At 40.5% G+C, this 20,748-nt stretch overlaps 4 protein-coding genes across 4 annotated transcripts; 1 reads left to right on the top strand and 3 right to left on the bottom strand.

The window, feature by feature from the left end:
* Window positions 1-2,759: 2,759 nt before the first annotated feature.
* Window positions 2,760-5,218, bottom strand: LOC104429766 (PAN domain-containing protein At5g03700). Its single transcript, XM_010042613.3, has 2 exons — window positions 4,424-5,218; window positions 2,760-4,027 (listed from the first exon to the last, which is right to left on the bottom strand). Exons 1-2 carry the CDS (start codon window positions 4,832-4,834, stop codon window positions 3,035-3,037), a joined length of 1,404 nt encoding a protein of 467 aa, XP_010040915.2. The 5' UTR covers window positions 4,835-5,218; the 3' UTR covers window positions 2,760-3,034.
* A 2,191-nt stretch (window positions 5,219-7,409) lies between these two features.
* LOC104429667 (glutathione S-transferase U19) lies at window positions 7,410-8,526 on the bottom strand. The gene is made up of 2 exons (XM_010042534.2): window positions 8,209-8,526; window positions 7,410-7,832 (listed from the first exon to the last, which is right to left on the bottom strand). The coding sequence occupies exons 1-2, from the start codon at window positions 8,524-8,526 to the stop codon at window positions 7,482-7,484; spliced, it is 669 nt and encodes a 222-aa protein (XP_010040836.2). The 3' UTR covers window positions 7,410-7,481.
* Window positions 8,527-10,594: 2,068 nt separating this feature from the next.
* Window positions 10,595-14,423, top strand: LOC104429387 (pentatricopeptide repeat-containing protein At1g09820). The gene is given in 4 exon segments (XM_039314800.1): window positions 10,595-11,973; window positions 11,975-12,762; window positions 13,074-14,047; window positions 14,126-14,423. Coding segments are annotated over 2 exon segments (1,881 nt in total). The 5' UTR covers window positions 10,595-10,638; the 3' UTR covers window positions 12,521-12,762; window positions 13,074-14,047; window positions 14,126-14,423.
* A 173-nt stretch (window positions 14,424-14,596) lies between these two features.
* LOC104429074 (hypothetical protein) lies at window positions 14,597-16,817 on the bottom strand. The gene is made up of 4 exons (XM_010042008.3): window positions 16,684-16,817; window positions 16,396-16,607; window positions 15,680-15,828; window positions 14,597-14,955 (listed from the first exon to the last, which is right to left on the bottom strand). Exons 2-4 carry the CDS (start codon window positions 16,526-16,528, stop codon window positions 14,878-14,880), a joined length of 360 nt encoding a protein of 119 aa, XP_010040310.2. The 5' UTR covers window positions 16,529-16,607; window positions 16,684-16,817; the 3' UTR covers window positions 14,597-14,877.
* Between the last annotated feature and the right edge of the window lie 3,931 nt (window positions 16,818-20,748).

Here is a 20,748-nt window from a genome sequence, read left to right on the forward strand (position 1 = left end):
ATCGCTTCATAGGCAAGTCTCCATTTGAGGCTATCAACAGGCGAACTCTACAATATACATTGACCTCGTGCTCTTGCCCAAAGTCCCAAGATATACTATTGTAGCTAAGAACTTAGCAACAAAATTGTAGATGTAAAAGAATGTGAAGTAACAACTAGAAGATTCTCCCGCTATCTACAAAGCTATTGCAAATAAACAACGCCACCCTAAAGTGTTTGTTATGGGTGACGAAGTGATGGTCTACTTCCATGAGGAATGCTTTCCTCTTCGGTACATATAACAAGCTAAAACACAAAAAAGTTGGTCCCTACCGAATTCTGAAGGAGATCAATGACAATGCCTATGTTTCTTCCATGTGACCTCAACATTTCCCTAACATTCATTGTGATGAACTCCTTTAAGTATCATTCTCTAGGTACTCCCCTTTATTTTGACAATAACTAGGGGTCAAGTTCTTCTAAAGTGGATGAGACTAATATAAAACAGCTGACAAATGCTTACATGGATATCTTCAAGCATCATCTGAGCAGGTGGTCTCACCCACACCATAAATGGTGGGTCAACTTCAAACGATCATAACTTTTGATCTAAGAGGAGTTATGAAGCATATCAAATCAAGAAGGATTGCAAGATCTTCAAAACTACAAACAGGCAGCACTAATTTGGACAATGCTTGATCTCCAAATTCACGCATTTTCCTTGATTTCTGTGCTGCAAAAATTTCTAACATGTTTCGTAGATTTTGGAATGTTTTTTGAAGACTTTCCCCTTTATTAATATTTTTTTTCCTTAACTCTATTGTTTGATTTTAACTACTTGATTGTTTCCTAAAGGGCGACCTCCCCATAAATAGGTACTTAAAGACAATGTGAACAGTACTTTATTATTAAAAAAATATATATTATCCTTTGACATCCTTTTCCAAGCATATTTTCCTTCGCGTCACATTTTTGCTTGTTGTAGGCTATTTGGGTTTGGAACACATTGTGTATGGTTTAGCATCACTTGGCGCTTTTATTTTTGCTTTTTTCCAACTTCATTTTTTTTTTATTGTTTGACCCAACAGGTTGATCTATTAAGCTTTGCCACGAAGAGAACTTTAAAATGCTTCTTTTTACCTTGGTAATATTGATAAACCCAGATAAAATTTCTATCCCTATATCGGAGTCTCTTTCTTTAACGGGAGTCGTGTCTTTTCTTTGACATGTTTATGTCTGCCTAAATTAATAATCGAGAGAGACTTCTAGTGCGGTCATGTTATTTAAGTTTTTTACCTTCATTATTATCATAAAGTAATGGCAATCAGCTGGGGATTGTTCTCATTAAAGAGGAATGGCATTTGAACTGTTGTAGGATGGGAAGTACGTTCTTTATATGAGACATTCATGATCCTCTTATACTATCTTTTTGCTCATTTTTTAATCCATATATACTGCTTTGTAAGGAGAAAAGAAAGTTCTTACTTATGTCCATAAAAAACGTGATATTACATTGATGTAACTATTGCTATGAATTTACCAGTCACCGGTTTTGAGTTTATGTCCATGGCCTTCCATATGATGGTTTTTCTTGGGGAAGCAATTCGTCGTGCCGTGAGAAAACTTGGAAAACTCCAACGGGCCCGATAGAACCGGCAAAATAGCTAATTGGGTTGCAAAGGCCCGTAGAAAGAAGGCCAACCCCAAAATTGGGACTTCTATCTCCACAAACCCTCTAGGACTTATTGTGTTTTGAAACTTTTTTGAGGTGTTCTTACGTTTTTCCTTAAAAAAAACAATGAAATAGACTTATTACCAGAAAAAGAAAAAGGGAAATGACATGAGTGGTCTATGAATTTTGATTCAATGTGCAATATCATCCTTGAGTTTTTAATTTGTTCAACATGGTTTTTGAACTTTGGTCGAATGTATAATGTCCTTCATGAGATTTTAATTTATTCAATAACATCCCCAAATTCATAACCTTTTCACATAATTTTGGGATTACACTAAACATAAACCAATAATTAATGGACTACACTAAACAAACTAAAAGTCTAGGGGACAACATTACACATTAAGTCAAAAATTAGGGATCACATTGCATATTATGCCAAAATTTAAGAATCACATTGCACAAATTAAAAGTTTATGGACAATATTGCACATTAAACCAAAGTTTAAATATTATTTGTGCTATTATCCCAAAAAATATAGAACTGGAATAGCAAGAGATACCCTTGCTAGACATGAAGGAAATTTTATTTTGGTTAATCAAATTATCCGGAGAATCAATCATCATCGGTTACTTATACCATGGCCCATGTGCGCCCCAGAATAGGCCAAGTCTCCTTCCCATTTACCATATAAGATTCAAGTTGCTTGTTTTGCAATGTGTTTTTACATCACTTGGTTAGGATCATTCGAGACATTAAGGTCTAATTGGATTCACGATTCCCAGAAGCTCCTGACCAAATTCGATAAAGATTGCCGAGCTAAAATGTGAAATACAGCTCGGGAGTCAATATCCAGCATGACCCAAAACCGGGGCCATGGAAAATAGCCCAATGTCTAACCTAGCTCCGCAGACTTAAAGGGCGGCGTGCGGCACGACGATGGAGTTAAAAAGATCGTATCCGAGCAGCCGATTCAGTCCAATCAAGAACACTGTAATGACGAGTCGACGACACGCCCTCCTCGGATTCTCCACAAATAGGTGCAGCTTAAAGCTCGGTAGTTCAAGGAAAAAACTCCGCGACGACGAGATCATCAACAATTGCCTTTGAAATTTGGTACCAAGAGATCACATTTCCTCTTGTATATTGAGCTTCAGCAATATCCAAAAAAACAATCACCACGCCCATCAAAAGAATCTTGTCAAAGGTAAGGCCTCTCTACACAATGTCGACACAAAATGAAAACCAAATAACCAAATAACAAAAAAAAAAGGAAAAAATAGAAAAAAAAAATGCCCTTTGTCAATGAACAAACATTTTCCTATATGCCTTTGATTTGTGAGAAAAAAAAAAAAAGAGGAAAAAAGCACCGGCAATCGATCAAGAGCCGTTCCGAGCTCCCGACACCCTCTTCCGCCTCTTCCGAATCAAATAATACATGAGCCCGCCGACGACCGCTGCCAGGACCAATCCATCCACCACGCCCACCAAAACCAAAGCCCATCTCTTCAAACCTGACCGGCCGCGCCTTCCGCGGCTCCCTTTCGGCACCTTCACCAGGTAACTCAGCCCGCTCCCCCGCTCCACCTGCTTGATCCCGATCACGATCCCGTAGATGTAGCATTCCCGCAAGTCCGACGAGTACAGTGCGGCCGCGCAGTCGCAGTCCCCCGAGCACAGGCTCGTGCACTCCTCCTTGCTGATGTTGGCCCGTCTTGGTCCATCCTTGATCACGCTGTCCACCCCATCCAGCTCCATCATCTCCATCGCCGGTCGGCCCGCCCCGCAGAACCCGCCCGAGATCGCCCCACCGCAGTCCAGGCCGGGCCCATCCAGCTTCCTCGTCAGGCGGATGCACGAGCAGGCGCTCGAGAGGGTGCAAATGCCATACGGCGGGCAGGACATCGGAAGGTCGCACGTCGCGTTGAGCGCCAGGAACGATGCTGCAAACTTGGCCTCGCCAGGGGAGTAATAGTAGAGTCCCATGTTGCCGGTCCGGTTGTCGAGCGCCAGGAACCGGGGCGGCTCGGATCGCGGAGCGGTGATGCGCGCGATCTTTTTGTACTCGTAGTTGAACAGCTCCAGGCCCTTGGTGCCCAACTTGACGAACGTTATGTTCCGGCTCAGGGAAGGGGCGAAATCCCAGTAGGAGTACTTGGAACTGCCATGGTTCAAGTACAGAGCGACCCTGTCGTGTTCGATCTCGAAGGAGTAGAATGACGTCGAGTTCACCGGGTACGACGTCAGCCGGGTCGCCCCGCTGAGCCGTTGGCCCCAAAGCATCACGTCAGTCGGGAAATTGAAGCTCTGCCACTTGATGCGGTCCGACGCGTCCACCAAAGCCAGATTGCCCGTGCTCTGTATCTGCAACCTCTGCATTGCATTTCAGATGGCAATGTGAATCCGCCGTCGGAATTTACCGCGTTTTGCGCCGAATTACGACGAACTCGATCTGATCTACTAGGACCGGAGGATCATGACACGGAGGACATGGTGCTACGGGGCGCCATAGATGGATTTTCGAATTCAATCGATTACATTTTCGAATGATTTGAAGCGAATCAATGGTTGTAAACAAAACTTAGTAAAATTTCTTGATATATTTAGCATTTTTCTGATCAGAAATTTTATAACGTTTGGAATGTGAGCTGCCAAAGGCTCTCTATTCAGAAGGATTGACCGCATTAATTGAGAAATCATTGCTATGGAAAATCGCATCATTCCTGATCAGGCATCATTCCATCCAAATTTTTCGGAACGGCACATTACCTCGACCGCCTGACCGGAGGTCCCGCTCCGCCACCCGACCCTCTCGTCAGGACCCTTCAACTGCAGGTCGCCGTCTGTGGTGAGCTCGAGCGCGCACCGGTCCGCCAGGTAGAACCGCGAGGAGTGACCCGAGTTCCACACCTTGACGTCCCCGAGGAAGACCTCCAGCGAGCACGAGTAGTTCCTCCCGCCACTGCTCGCCTCCACGCTCAGCGCGACCTTGAAATTGGGCAGCACGGCGCCGTCGGCCTCCATCAGGTAGGCCCGGCCGACGAAGCCGGGGTTGTACGCCGGGGGGATCGCGATGGTGACCTGGTAGCCAGTCCGGATGTCGGCTTCCGACGGCCCGAGGGAGAGCAAGATGGCGGCGAGGAAGACGAGGTGGCAGCGGTGGCGGCGGTGATTAATCATGGGTTGGTTTGGGAGGTTGAGGGTTTCATGTCGAAGGTTTTAGTGCTGCTCTTTTGAGTATTTTCCGGCGAGAATAGAGAGAGACAGAGAGAAGGAGGGGGGGGCATGAGTGCGAGAACCATGCATTGTCCCCCTCCTAGCACTCTCTCTCTCTTCCCAAAAGGGCTTGGTCTTTTGCATCTTTGAACTTAATTTATGTTTTGTATGTTTTCTCTCTTATTTTCTTTTCTTTGTTGGCCCTTAAAGTGGAGAATGGAGAAACGACCATGCGTTTCCATCATTCATTAGGGATTTTTTTTTTTCCCCAGATCTCTAAGATTCGTGGAGTATTTCGCAAATCTGAAATTCACCTAACCATTTGAGGCGAATCCTCTTGTCTTATAGGAAAAAAAAAAGGGTGATGCTTGAGAAGTCATTTATATAACTTCGGGAGTATTTCGGCCATTTTGTTTAAATAGCGATTTTTTAGGTGAGTGCTTTCTTCACCAGATTCCTTACGTGGAATGTAATTAAGATTGTTCGGATTAAGATTAATTGCATGTTTTATATAGGTGTACCCATAAGCAAAAAGAAAAAGAAAAAGTGGAAGGGATCCAGTAGTTATGCTGATTAGCTGTTAATGAGAGAATGGATCCAAAAAAGCACGCATTACGACCTGAGTATCCCTTATTGTGCTTTACATTAGAGTGGAAAAAATCTCCTTGTTAATACACCAATCCCACCTAATCCCTTCGCATCTGGTCGGGCTCGAAGGGTTCTCAAAAAATATAACGCAAAACTAGCTCACAGTCTCTCTTCTAATCCAACACGAGCCCCATCTTTTCAAGCCCTACCCCTTTTCCCCAAGGCTAAGTACAAGTTAATATAGCCAAACATACTGATTGATAAACTACCCTGCGGTACGGTACGGTACGAGTACACAGCATTTGCTCCTTTTTCCCTAATAAGAGTGGCGTAATCATGGCATTATGGCCAAGAAGCATTAATTACGCTCGTTCTTATACACGGAAAAGGTCGCCATAACTTCCTTGTGTCCTCTTAAGACTAAGGTAGTAGTTGGAGTCCAGGCTGTTCCATGTGACATTGTTTAAGAGGAATTTCCGCTTAAAGCAAAGCGAAATCGCGTATGTGCCGCCACTAGACCGCTCGACCACCTTTTTCGAAAGTGGCAAGAACCCTCCGAGGGTTTCCGTAGGCCCCCGCGATTCATTCGACCGTGGTTGAGCGAAATGAGTGCGCTGCGCAGGTGTGTTTTTTTCTATGGAGCATATGATGGTGAAAGCGAAGCAGTGCTTGCCCACTCCTCTTGTGACCCTTTTGAAAAGGACGTGTTATTATGTTATTCCGGGGCATGCCTTGCTGCTAAAGATAGAGTTGGGCATAGTGCGTGACGAGGCTCGGACGTCGGCGTGACGTGTTTCGGTCGCATGGAGGTCGCCTACTGTCTCTTATTGTTGTCTTGATTCAAGGATCAATGCTTTCTAAAAGTCTAGGTGATATCATAATTGTATGTCGCCAATTGAATCTAGAATTTTGTCCCATTGAGTGCACTTCACGAGTTGATATGTTCTCTTTCTGAATCACTTAATAGTATTTCCCATGAGGTTGATTAGTTCATAGTCCGATCCGCTCCCACCTAAAAACCGGGAGCCGAACTAGTAGGATTGATTCCTAATTTATAGAACTGAGAATCGGATCATCTAATCTTAAAATCGGACCAGACCAAGTGGTTCAACCCAACAGGTGGAGAGAGATGACTTTTTTTTGCATTAGGTGTATATGCTCTCCAAAAAAATCATTGTTCAATTGAACAAAACAGACAGAGAGAGAAACTAAAGAGAGACTAAATTCATTGTTTAATATATTGAGAGGGAAACTAGAGACAGACTAAATACTGTTAAGGTGTCATCTTCGCGTACGTTTGATTCCCTTCAATTTGCTTCGCAAACGCGCTCCTTTTTGCTTTACGTTTGTAGACGTGAAGGGGAGGGAGAGAGAGAGAGAGCCGACTTTTTTCTTGTTTAAATAGTGACATGCGCTTTCCTTTTGCTGTGGGCTTACTTTCTCTAGGCTCAATTTTTTTTTCTCTTTCGAGTGAGCTATTATTCTTTTGGGCTCATCGGGGCATTGAGCTCATAGGGAACTTTTGATATCAGTCGGGTTCAAGCAGATTGGTGCCCACCCTAACCGAACCAGCACCATCAGAACTAGCTGTTTCGGACGGTTCCCCATGCACATCCCTAAATATTAAACTTAGTGCACTAGCCCACTTGTGACATGGGTAATGTAGGCTACCTAATCATGTGCAGGCCTGGACCGGCTCGGGCCCAGAGGCAATCCTAATTTGTCATCTTGCTAAGAAAGTAAGTCTTAAGTAGAGCCAGATTTGTACGACCAAACGACCTTTTCCATGATAGGTTATCAATCGATTGCCTTTGTATACCAGTAGATGCATAATCTTCTATATTTCAATGCATAGTACGGTGGTATTCTACACATACCACTATCGAATCATGAAACTGTCGAAGTAGTACATAGAAGCAAATGAAAGGAGGAAGAGATTATTATATGGGTCGTCGTCCAAATTTATTCACTGATTGTCTGCACGGACAGAGGACCGGAACATACGAAGTCCAGAAGAACATTTTTAGTCGAGACCTTGCATCTTCCTGAACATGACCAGGAACTCGTAGACCTTTTCCGGGTCGGGAAGGACCTTGCGCACGCTCTCCCTCTGCTTGCACCTCTTGATCCAACCCGACAGCTTGGGACAGTGATCCTCGACCTTGAAGCCCCCGAACTTCTCGTACGCAGGGAACCACGAGGCCATTCCAATGGCGATGATGTCCACGAACCCAAATGCATCTCCCTCTCCCCCAAAGTAGTTTCTCTCCCCAAGGGCTTCCTCTTGTTGCTTCAATATCTCTATGAAGTCCCTCGTTCCCACCTCCCTCTCCTCTCCATTTGCCCTCCATATCTGGGCCCCCGCATCATGCAGCTGCTCCAAAGCAATCATAATAATTAGGAGGTCAAATATGGACTCATTATCTGGATGACATAACGGACAGAGATAAAAGATGTTCGAAAGGATGTTTAGTTAGGAGGTCAAATATGGATCCTACTAATTAGTTTGATATGGTAGAGTGACTTTAGGAATGTGAACGAAGGGTAACTTTGCTTCAACTGCCTTTTTGAGTTGCGAGTATTTTGTAATCCAAATTTCGTTACTTCGACTCTAGAAATGGGAAAGAAGGTGAACTTTGCTTTAACTACCTATTTGAGTTGCGAGTATTTTGTAATTCAAAGTTTCATTACTTCGACTCTCTCTCTCTCCCAATTAAAGAAAGAAGGCTATGATGGAATCAAACCCTAACCTTTTTATCGATGAAATCCGCCCAAAACCTGGCCTTGGCGCGCCCATATGCACAACTCGGGAGCAAAGGTGGTGAAGCCCATGTCTCATCAATGTACCCAACTATGATGGTGGACTCAGACAAGGGCTTCCCATAGTGCAAGAGCACCGGCACTTTCTTATGGATCGGATTCGAGTTGAGCAACAACTCGCTTTTGCCTCCGAACAAATCCTCCTCTCTGTCCTCATACTCAATGCCCTTCTCGTTCAACGCAATCTTCACTCTCATGCAAAATGGGCTCACCCAACAACCCAAAAGCACCACCTCCTCTTTAGACATCTTCTTGGCTTTAATCTTTGTAAGATTCTGTACTGCTTCACACTCTTGTGCTCAACAAGAGAGGTCGTGAGCGACTTATATACAAGAGATCATGGCCTTGTGCGATGAAGCATTATAGTTGTGATCATATTGTTTTTCTTGTGGCACCGTTTTCTTGTTATATCCCTTTATGAGACAATGTGGTCTCGTGATCATCTTTACATCGTCGCTCTATGACCCTAACCCTTATCTTCTTGTTTTGAATGTGGATCAAGAGTCTTTATTAAGAGCCTTTGGATTGTCCCCAACGTAAGAAGACTTGTCCTCTTGGAACTTTGATTTTATCGACAAGATCTAAGGCATGGAGTTCAAGAATCCATCTTTTACCGTTAACGATTCAAGTATCAAAGTTCAGAGAAAAATATTCCCCCTCATTCTATTGTCCCCAACTTAAGAAGAGTCGAAGATCCATGCGGTATGGAACTTTGTTGGATCAATTTATTAAATTAGAATAATGAATCAAATTATATTTACCATAATCAATATTACAAATCAAATTATACCTATCTCATCTTAATCATAATCATGTTATTTCGGTGTCTTTTGATGGTTTACCAATAATATTATCAATCTTATCAAATTAGTCATTGTACAGCATCCTTTTGTAGTTGCATTGGCTTGTAATTGAAAGTTGCATCAGTACATCAACAGTGCATTTCTACATGACGACTTGAATGAGGAAGTTTTACGACAATAGGCTCGAATCTTGTATATTGACTAGAAAAGTCCTCATTTGGTCTTCAACAGGCATCTTAAAAGTAGTTTTCAAAATTCTCTAATGCATTGTGGATTGTAGTTTTGATCAATCAATAGCATATTACTTGTTGTTCATATATTCTCATTATGGTACTTTTCTAGCGACAATAGTATACATTGGTGATCTCATCTTAGCATAAAATAGTTCAAAACAATCTACAACACTCAAATGGTACCTTGATGAGTGTTTTCAAATCAATGACCTTGTAAGAAATTATGTGAGGCTAAAAACTATGAAATTGTTTAGTGTAATTAGGACATGGAAAATATTGAGAATATCCGTTTTATCAATTAATTTATGGTGGAATCATATACTGCTCTACCCATGGAGTGGGTTACACTGATCAAATCATGTATATCAAATGCCCAATTTACTTTCTTATTATGTTTATTATCTTGTTCAATCTCTTACTTGTCAAATCATATCAAATCAAATGCCCAATTTACTTTCTTATTATGTCTATTATCTTGTTCAATCTCTTACTTGTCGTAATATTTAGTATCAAAGTTAGGCTCGATTGACTTATGATAAATAGATTGCAACAGAAGAAAGAAAGTGAAAATAGACAAACTTGATGGGAAAATTTTAGTTTTTGCAAAATGCAAATTGAAAATTATCTATTCCAAAGAATTTACACTTATCCTTATCCAAGGAGAAGCCAAAGTAGCAAGCTTATTAGTATATGCTGGATAAACAAGCATTTAGCTGAAGTTGTTATGCAACCTCGTGTTTAATATCATGAAAGACAAGAACTTTGTCATTGAATTTGTATTTGTGAACCATAAGATCTATTTGATTCAAGTTTATTTTACTTAGAAATGGGTGTAGGTACATAAGTCGCTCAGCTGTCAATATAATCATTTGTTAAGTTTGATGAAGATTGATTTTGATGACAAGATATATGCATTGATCTATCATCCTTATCACATGATAGTTAAATACTACCATTATTGCTAAGTAATCTTTCTCAATCAAGAAGCCTAATTTTTGATGAGGTTCACAATTTAATTTTGTGTGAGGACATCAAAGGAAAAATTTGTTACGAAGAACAACAATAAAACGTAATAAAATAAACAAAACAAGGAAATAAATCAAACACCGAATTTATACAGTTCAGTCAGGGACATACCAATTTGAGGTTTTACCTTCAATTTGTCCCATTTGTAGTTTTTCATTATATTAATCTAATTTTTCGAAAACTGGTAAATAAAAATTTGTGACTAGAATATATTGATTTGAAAATAAGACTATACAAAGCCCGGCTGAAGGCCATTCAATTGCCGGGAAACTCTCTCTCTCTCTCTCCCTCCACTTTCATGAACTCCATCACCTTCAACTCGCTCGCCAGGTTCATGCGCTTCCCTCCGGGAAAGGTCGTCCGCATCGGCTCCTTCCTCTCTCTCCCCTCGACGACGACGACGACGACGCTTCCCCTCCCGCTTTTCCCGGGAGACAAGCCTGCCCTCCGTTCGCTCTGCTCCTCGCGCTCCCTCGTCGACGTGCCGACCCTGACGGAGCTGGTGTCGAAGCAGCACTACTCGGAGCTCAAGGCACGCCTCCGGGGCTCGGGCTCCGACCCCGCCGCGATCCTCCGACAATTTCTCGATTCCGGGTCCGACCCGGATCTCGCTCTCAGGTACTTCAGATGGTCCCGGGACGAGCTAGGGCTCTCCCACCCGCTTGAGCTCACTTTCAGGCTCGCGCACTCGCTGGCGGATGCCAAGAAGTACCCGAAGGTGAGGTCTTTCTTGGATGAATTCGTGAGGGTGAGCGATGGGGACACGGTTTCTTCGATATTTCACTCCATATCGAATTGTGGCGGCGGGTTCTGCAATGGGTCGATCATCGTTGACATGTTGGTGTGGGCATATGCGAAGAATGGGAAGACCCAGATGGGTTTTGAGGCATTTAAGCGGGCTGGTGATTATGGGTATAAGCTGTCGGTTGTTTCTTGTAACCCATTGATGAGTAATTTGGCGAACGAGGGGGCGGTTGGGGATTTGGAGTGGGTTTATAAAGAGATGATCAGGGGGAGGATTAAGCTCAATGTGGTGAGTTTCAATACGTTGATATCGGGCTTGTGTAAAGCTCGGAAATTGAACAAGGCTCGTGACGTGGTCGAAGACATGAAGGCTTGCGGGGTATCCCCGAACGTGGTCACTTACAATGCCCTCATTGATGGACACTGTAAAAGCGGGGGATTGACCAGAATGTATAAGGCAGATGCAACTCTAAAGGAGATGATCGAGAGCAAAATCCGCCCTAATGAGATTACATACAATATTCTCATGGATGGATATTGCAAGGACGAAAATATGGTAGCTGCAGTTAAGGTATTCGAGGAAATGCAGAGGCAAGGATTGAAACCTAATCTTGTCACGTATAATTCTTTGATCAATGGGCACTGTAATAGTGGGGAGATTAGTAAGGCTGTTAGCTTGCGAGATCAAATGTTGAGTTCTGGTTTGAAACCAAACATTATCACCTATAATGTGCTCATACATGGGTTTGGGAAGAATGGTATGTTTAAGGAAGCTAAAGAGATGCTTGATGTCATTGAGAAAGAAGGGTTGGTTCCCAATGTGGTCACATTCAACATTCTAATTGATGCTTGCTGTAACAGTGGAAAAATTGAAGAAGCATTCTTGATTCCATGCTTCAATGGCGAGCAAGGGTGTTCTCCCTGATATTTTAACATATAATAGTTTGATTACTGGTCTATGCAGAGAAGGGAAAATGGATAAGGCTGAGAAACTGTTTGGGGAGATGAAGGATAACAGCTTAAAGCCCAATGTGGTCACGTATAACATATTAATTGGTTCATTGTGCAAGAAGAGAGAGTCTAGAAAGGCACATAGGCTCTTGGATCGTATGGTTAAAATTGGTTTGAGTCCCAATCATGTGACTTATGATACTCTAATGGATGGATATTGCACAGAAGGGAATCTCAGAGCAGCAGTGAAGGTTAGGGAACTAATGCAGAAAGAAGGGTTGCGAGCAAATATTGCTACATTTAACGTGTTGATTAAGGGTTTCTGCAAGCAGGGAAAACTAGAAAATGCAAATAGCCTGCTTAATGAAATGTTGGAGAGAGGCATGGTGCCAAATCGAACTACCTATGATATAATTAGAGAGGAGATGTTAGATAAGGGCTTTGTACCAGATATAGATGGGCACATGTATAATGTTTCGGGCTGACCAATCACAATACTTGAAGGAGACAGCCATTTTTGTTTCATATTGCCTGTGTCTGGTGGGATTTCACAAGCTATTGTGCCAAGGAAGCAGTTAGATGAACCATGGGAGAGCAAGAATTCACAGAACTGTCATCTTGGCATGGCTAATGCACTGGAGGTTCAAAATCATCCCCTCCAATAAGTTAAGATGGTTGTTTTTGCATTTACTTCAGGATATCAAATTTGCTCGTGGAGATTTTACCGGTAAGCAGAGACTATCCCATGTCAGTGCATTTTGTGTTATTGTCTTCTTATTACACTCGCTTTGAAATAGAGAAAAGGTCATTCAAGAGACCCCTTTGTGAATACTCTGTGGCTAGCTTAGAATATGCTTCTTATGGAGAGTTCCATAAGCCATAGACATCACAAATGTGTATGAATCAACTGCTCACAAGTTCTCTCCAGTAACTTGAAGAAAGATAACATAGAAATGGATGAGGAAGAATGCTGTCCTTTTCTCCTTTTTTTCTGTTGAGATGTGTATCCTATCGTCATTTTCTATTCACTTGCTGCAGCAAGGTTTCCTAAGAGAATTGAGCCCAACAAGGATAAAATTCCAGCTCAGGTTTATGAGGCTTGTTTGAGTGATTTTGATGTGACCCAGAAATATGTGGATTGTTTGACTGCACCTGCCATGGGGAAAGTCCAGGTCTGTGAGTTCGTCCACAGTTTTAACTTTAAAGATTGATTGGAGATAATTTTTAGTAATGTTCTTTTTTAATTTGACTATGGAATCTGGTAAACCCATCATTTGTGACCTTTAATTTGCGAAGGCATAAATTGTTGCTCTGATTGGGAGACATTGAAGTTAAATACACTGTGGAGATTAAAAATGCATGATATTACATCCAGAAGAACAGTGAAAAAGGAAGTTATATTTCAAATTTGTTGTTTCTATCTAGAGAGTAGATAGTGATTAGTTTAACAGTTTTCTGGATGAAGTATAGGTTCCTTTGAACATGAAGTTTTTCTTGGGTTCATGAGACTTTGCTTCGGCAAGATTGTATGTAATCAATCTCTAAGTGATCTCATAGGCATGGTGACTAGTGAAGTGAATTAGCATGGGCAATCTTTTGGCATGCGCTTCTGTGTCAGGTTCTGTTGTTGCATTCTGTAGCTCTTCAGTTATTCATTACATAGTACCTTGAGTTTCTAATCAGTGTTTGTGTTGTCCACGCTGTGACGCAGATGACAATATGTTCTTTAATCATCTTTCTGGTTTTCAATTAATCTTCTCTTTTCCTGATTGAGTTCTCTAGTTAATCTCTTTTCTCCTTACCTTTTTGAAATAGTTCATCTATAATCATGCGCACCAGGACTACCAGGTACTTAAAATGTGAGTCTGCAAAAGAGGTTCCCCCTCCGCTGGTGCAGACAAAAAGGGAGGATAAAACGAATTGCTTTTGCTGCAAAGACCTTTACCAAATGTAAGGATCACCATAACCTTGGCAACCGAAGTTCAAGATGACTAGCTCTGGCCATTTTGAAAGTATGCAAATCTCTACTAAGTTTCATCCTCCTTGCTTGGAACGTCTGAACTCACAATGTCGTCTTTCTGGCTCATCAGATAAAAATAATAGACTATAGCAGCTTGGAGGAGCAACATGGATGAGCTTGCACTCAACTTGTGAGGAAGCCTTGATGTGCATTTTTTTGCCCAACTGTCGTCATATATATTCTGACCTTCCTTGAAGATCAAAGGATAGAGAAGTTATTAATCCTATCATAGTACTTATGAACAATGTTTGGGAAGACTTCTCGGCAGTTGTGTATAAGATATTGTGACAACTATCGTTGTGCTTTAACTAATTACTCTTAAGGTTGTCCTTTTTCTTTTTGGTTCAAGATTCAATCTTTGATCTTCATTGGGTTTAGTTCATGGAGCTAGATGATGTTGCCTATATGCTTTGACATGCACCTGTTTGAATTTCTTTCTTGTTTGTTGATTTTGCCCTAAATGATCTTTGTTCCAAATAAGGCAATATGCAGACATATATCAGGGATGAATGGATAAATGATTCTTAATCGCACTAGGACATGGAACACAACAAAGGCGACTATTTCTTTCCCCCAACAAAACATCAATTTCCTCGACTGATTACATAATCTACACCACAGTAAAACTTGGCAGATGAATGTTGCTTGAACAGTCTTAAACTGATTGTTTCCTGAACTAGAAGGCAGTAAACAAAATACAATTTAATCTGAACTGAACTACAAAGAAGCTGTCCACAAAAATAGAAGTTAACTCATATCATTTCTAACGGGGAGAGCTCTTCGGCAGTTGCCAACTACAGCAATTTTTGGGCAGAACCGCTCTTAAGCTTTCATGGGTGCAGCTCTAGGTCTCCATAGTCCGACCCTGTATTTGTGGGTGTACTTCAATATCAGCTTCCTCTGCAAAACCGAACAAGAACTTAGGGACCTCTTCACAGAGAAAGTGAAAAGAAAGTGGTCAAATTAATGTCATTTGAGATCAACCCAATGACAGACCTCAGTGGATGGAACAGCTATTCCACTTCTTAATCTTAGATAAAAAAAATTTATGCCAATAAGGTTACTACTGCATGCACACTTGACAATGAGCTCAGACAATTTTCGATCAACTACAATAGGTAAAAGGATAAGTTTTAGATGTGCCAGTTTTCAATGGTGTTGAAAAGTTCAATTTCATCTATCAATATATGTTCAAAGCATGCCTCACAAATACAATAGATGTTTGGCTCCTCACCATTATGAAAATAACACAAACATATTTAGCCTATTCAATAGATCATAGTCACTGTAGAAATTTTTTTTCCTTCAATATCCCTATATCAAAAAGAGTAGCCAATCAAAGCAAAATATACAAAACAAATTAGTTCCAGTCTTGCAGATGAAGGAACTATATATGGTGGGACTTTAGAGCAAGACTATGAACCTATTCAATACTTCATCTACTCAATAACTTCAGATCATTAGTGCATAAAACATGCCAGAATATCATCTTCTACCAGCAAAACAACTCAAGGTCATATGAAGGGCAAATATTGAGAAGTGCCATGTCCGCACTTTTGGATATAAAAGAGAGGGTGGTGTTAGAAAGACAAATGAGCAATGACCCAGGGGAAAGACAATTTACATGTTTGCAAGGGATGCCGAGCTTCTTGAGCTTAAGTGTGCGGGAAACAAGTAACCTGTTGAAGTCACCAATCTCAGACTCGAGCTTGGCAACATGGGCTTCAACCCCTCTGCCAATACCCTGCAAAAACTCCGGAATCCCAACCTTCACTGCACAAACAATGCAAAAAAAAAAAAAAAGACATCTCGTTAGGCCTCCAACTCGCGGTCAAATTCGCACGATTACAAACTTTTGCTTCAACCAAATGAAGATTTCTAGAGCATTGCCTGTCATGCACTCCAACATAAAGTGAAAACAATACCAATCCTCCCCCAAACCTACAGCTACACAGCAATGGCAGGACATCTCATCGCCAAGACTAAAACTAAGTGCATCAGAATCAACTCGTTGTGCTATTCACGGCCTCTTTAGCTAACATACACTATAAACTGCACGGCAAGAATTACACAGCACAACCACCACGGCCCAAAGCGCATTTCTTTTGTCACTGTGATTAATAAGCTCATCTACCCATCATCACAAACAGACCCATCATAAGTTACTTAGCTCCAAACACGCTACAATTCAATAACCCATCTCAAAGCACATATTTTTCTGCCTGATTCAGCTAGCTGGCCCGACGAAAAAAACAAACCTTTTGCCCTCCAAACGCTTCGCTCAGCAGCCCTGTCTACTACTACAATTACGCAGCAAGTAAAAACCGAAATTTAACCTACCCGCATATGGAGCGGGCTTGGAGAAGAATCTGGAAAATGCAGGAGCGAACGAATCCGATTGCGCAATCGGCGAGGCACCGGTCGACGAAATTGCCCTCCCGTTGAGAAGGACTCGCCGCAGAACCATCGCCATCGCCGGCTGCGAAAGGGAAAACGCCTCGCACGGCCGTGAAACGGGGAGGAAAGCCTCTCGGTCCTCGCTTCTTGCAGCACTGCGAATCCGAAACCAGATCAGCAACTCAGGCCGACGGCATAGAGCGAGAAAGCAGGCGAGAGAGAGAGAGTTACCGGAGCAAGCGGCGCTGCGGCGGCGGAACTTGCCCCGGCGGCGGCGCACGGTCGTCCGGGAGAGAGTAGGGAAGACGCGCGATAGGTGAGAAATGCTGGGTTTCGCTATCGATGGTCGCATTTGATTCATTGGGTGCCCCCAATAAAAGGCTCTTTTTTTTTTTTTAATGGGTAAGTACCCTAATATAATTTTGAGTGCCTTTTCTATTCGGGTTAATATTAGAGGTATGCAATAGAACCGGAGGCCGCCCACCAAAATTGATAGTTCCCGTGGGGTCAGTCCAATTTCTGATTCAAACTTAATGCAACCAGTGAGTTACGGTATGCGTGAAACCATCTGTGCATTCATTAGGATTAGACCGATATATATACATTTTAAAAAAAAAACTCCATCTCATTTATTTAATTATTTATATTTTTTCGACTAATTAGATATTATTGACTACATTTTGTCTCTTGGGTGTATGATAGGATTAAACCCTTACTTTTTTTTATTCTAATATTCTATGAACTTGCTTTATCAACCAAAATAAAATAAACAAACATAAAGTAAGGGGAGAACCAATTGGAGATGTTCATAAAAGCCAACCGCTTCTTTTAAGAGTATAGTTAGGTCTCCCCTTAACCATTTCCATGATTAAATTAAGTTGATGTTGAAAAAGATGAATCAAGCTATTAACATTTTAACTTCTCTAGAAGTCCGGACTTTTAATGTGGAGTTTAATTCTCCACATGTTTCTGGTGCCGGGAAACATTAAGAGGACCACACAACGATCTTTGAAGAAATCAAGTTTTTAGATAGCGAGTATTATCTATTCGTGTTGTCTTATAATTTTCAATCATTATTCGAAATCAATATCTCACAATTCAATCCAAATATAAGATCGGACAAGTTTTGTAGAGGTTGGGGATCAATTCCATGGACCCACTTAGAGACAGGAACCAGACCCCAAGTGAATCCATGGAATCAATGGGTGGACCTCGATTTCAATTTTTGAAACCAATCCTTAATGGCCGGTTTCGATTCCAAGGTAAAAACCACCCATTCGGATTATGCTCACCCCTAATTACTATCACAAAAAACCCCAAACTAATATACATATGACAAAATTACCTCAAACTAAAAATTTTAACCATCAAAAACCCCAAATTAATATGTTCGTGGCAATTTACTCCAAATAACCAACAAAAACTCTAAGGTCACGTTTGGTCGTGTGGATTTCTAAACATGATAGGACTTGATAGAATATGATAAGAAATCCATTAATTTCTTCATATCTCATCCACTATTTGATAACTACGGATTTAGAGTTGGATATCATCATATCCTATCCAATATACAGTTTGGTGAACTACAAATTTAAAATCGGATATTCTCATATCTTATCCAATCTATCGTTTGGTGAACTACGGATTTAAAGTTGGATATTTTAAAAACAATAACATTAGGCAAGTACAAATTTGCAGGTTTAATATTCACAAAATCATCCAAAACAATATATCTTTTTCAAATTGACAGATTCTCATCGAATTTTATGATTACACATTGTAATAATCTTTTTGTTCCTTTAAAATAATCTTTTGGTTATCCCCTTCAACATCAAACCTTTTTAGAATAACCTCAATTTCAATATATTCACTTTGAAACAGGAATTATTTTTCTCTCTTACAAGTTTTTCATTTGTTTCCATTTTGTTACGGGTCCAATACCAAATCAAACAAATGCCCAATTAGAACAAAGCATAAAGTCCGAAGTTCGTTCCCTTTTTTTTCCAGCTATCATGAGAATGTAATGACAGTTAATCATGTTAACGATCAATCTCTGAACAATTCGCATTTATAAAATACATTACATTTGTTGAGTATCGGCCAACTGCATTTTGACCAAAGTAAACCCATGTTAATGTCCATATAAAGCAGTAGATGCAGACTGTCTTGACTTAAGGCTCCTTTTAAGTTTGTGGCTAGGTTTTCTACCAAAGAGACAAAGAAACTATCTAGGAAAATAAAAGACAGAGGCAAAGAATATTATAGATAATGGTTTTCTTGGTAATCAACACAGAGATAAAGTTTCGAGTCATATTCACCTCTTTGCGGTCAGGACTACAACCGAAAGGTCCAAAAAGATAACATTAAAGCTTATAGCTAGACCCAAAAAACCTTTAAAAAAAAAAGAAGAAGAAAAAAGAAAAAGTAGGGAGAGAAAACGTATCTCCTACAAACTCAGAAACAACTTAATATAACTAAAATCACAAACATCAAATATAAGACTCTAAGATCGGTGTCCAATTTGGAACAAAGCTTAAAGTGCTAATCTTATACGACTTCATTCACTGCGATCCATCACTCCCAATCATCACTCATTCTCTTCTCTCATCTCTTGGAGAAGTAATTCCACTAATGCTTTCCTATTGTCTCCTTGAAATCTCAAAAATAGATGAATATTCTCAAGATCCCTCACAATTTTTCTACATAATTTTATTCTATCCATAATACCTAAAAACATTTGAAGAAGCTCCTCATTTATTTTTCGCTTGTCATTATCCAAATCCTTAGCATGTTCGATGCGGCTAGCAATCATCTCCATTCTCTCGTTAGCTTTTTCCAAGAATAAGCCAAAAGTTCATGCTATCTCAACTAAGCCAGCAGTCCATTTGTCACTTGTTTTAGCCCTTTTTCTTCTTGAAGAATCAGAAACATTTTGTGTTTGAGAAGATGATAGTGGCGGTAAGTTTTGACTTACACCGTGGTTGCCACATTATCATGATTTTCACATTCCTCATGATCTACAGCTGCATGAGCTTCTGAAGGTCTTCACTGATATTTCCCTTGGCACGGTCTTTTCCAAATATGGCTGCTAGTCGATCATATTGAGGAAAGGACTTCCCTCTCAAAGAAGCAGCTAATGGATAGGTCTACAAAGAAAATATATTATTTTGTTAAAAATGAAACAATTAATAAAGAAGATAAATGAGAAGAAGTGACACCAACCTTGCAATATTTTTGCCAACTATCCTTAGAATGAATATCAACACAATGCTTTTCATGGTCCCACCCAAAGCCGCTTTGATTCCTCAAGTCATATATCTGATTATACAACTTTTTCAAGTTTTTCATTTTCGACTCTATGTGAGGATTACCCTTGATGCTAGAACAAGGGAACTTTTTTTTTCAAACCACTTCTCTAATGTAATCATGTAACACACTTGAAGCTGTTATTGGCTTTCATTCCTCGCATAACTAATTCTTCAAGACCATTTAGAAGTGCACTATTGTCCATACACGTCGGTCTCTCTTTGTTCCCCTTTTTTGAGTTTGATTGAAATCACTATCTTCCATTCCTAAACATCTCATTGCAATTTTAGAAAATTTAATGATGGAAGATAACGTGGTAGAGAAAATTTAATAATAGAGACAGCATAGTACTTCAAATTTAAAATGATAAAGTCATAATTCAAACATTATATAGGAAATATATGTCTCAATAATGACAAACCAGAACCATATTACACATGTCTAATAGAAATGGAAAAAATAAAATAAAAAAACATCTTATAACGCAAGTCTTGCAACAATGGAAAACAAATGATTTTTTTAAATAATATAAAATCATACAACTCCTCCATGTCCTGACTTGCATTCCACTCATTAAACATTTGTACTGCCAAATTTTGCATCCATGTTGTCCAATGATCCGACGGCTCAACAACATCAATTGTTTCCACATCTTCAATAGTGGTGGCAACTTCATCTAATTGTGCCTCGATTGGATCAATAGCCATTTCTCTTCTTATCAAGTTATGCATAAGGCAACAAGCTATGATTATTCAACCTTGCGTTCTAATTGGATAAAAAGATGGACTCCTAAGAATAGCCCACCATAACTTAAGTAGATCGAAGCATCTTTCTATGACATTTCTAGCTTGAGAACACTTCATGTTGAAGTGCTCCTTGGGTGAATTTGGTGTACAACCTTCTATCCACTCAAATAGATGGTATCAAGTACCTTTATAAGGAGCAAGAAAGCCCTTCCCATTTGTGTATCCAGCATCTACAAGATAATAA

Source organism: Eucalyptus grandis, chromosome 1 (assembly GCF_016545825.1).
Source record: "Eucalyptus grandis isolate ANBG69807.140 chromosome 1, ASM1654582v1, whole genome shotgun sequence".
Taxonomy (NCBI): domain Eukaryota; kingdom Viridiplantae; phylum Streptophyta; class Magnoliopsida; order Myrtales; family Myrtaceae; genus Eucalyptus; species Eucalyptus grandis.

Bases quoted from the DNA above. Each gene is read 5' to 3' on its own strand.
- LOC104429667 (XM_010042534.2), bottom strand. From the start codon at position 8,526: ATGTCTAAAGAGGAGGTGGTGCTTTTGGGTTGTTGGGTGAGCCCATTT. The intron at 7,833-8,208 runs GTTAGGGTTTGA...GCTTTGGAGCAG, and splicing joins CGGATTTCATCGATAAAAAG to CTGCATGATGCGGGGGCCCA.
- LOC104429766 (XM_010042613.3), bottom strand. From the start codon at position 4,834: ATGATTAATCACCGCCGCCACCGCTGCCACCTCGTCTTCCTCGCCGCC. The intron at 4,028-4,423 runs GTAATGTGCCGT...AATGCAATGCAG, and splicing joins CCTCCGGTCAGGCGGTCGAG to AGGTTGCAGATACAGAGCAC.
- LOC104429074 (XM_010042008.3), bottom strand. From the start codon at position 16,528: ATGGCGATGGTTCTGCGGCGAGTCCTTCTCAACGGGAGGGCAATTTCG. The intron at 15,829-16,395 runs GTAGGTTAAATT...TTGTTTGTGCAG, and splicing joins CAAGCCCGCTCCATATGCGG to TGAAGGTTGGGATTCCGGAG. The intron at 14,956-15,679 runs GTAAATTGTCTT...TCGGTTTTGCAG, and splicing joins TCGGCATCCCTTGCAAACAT to AGGAAGCTGATATTGAAGTA.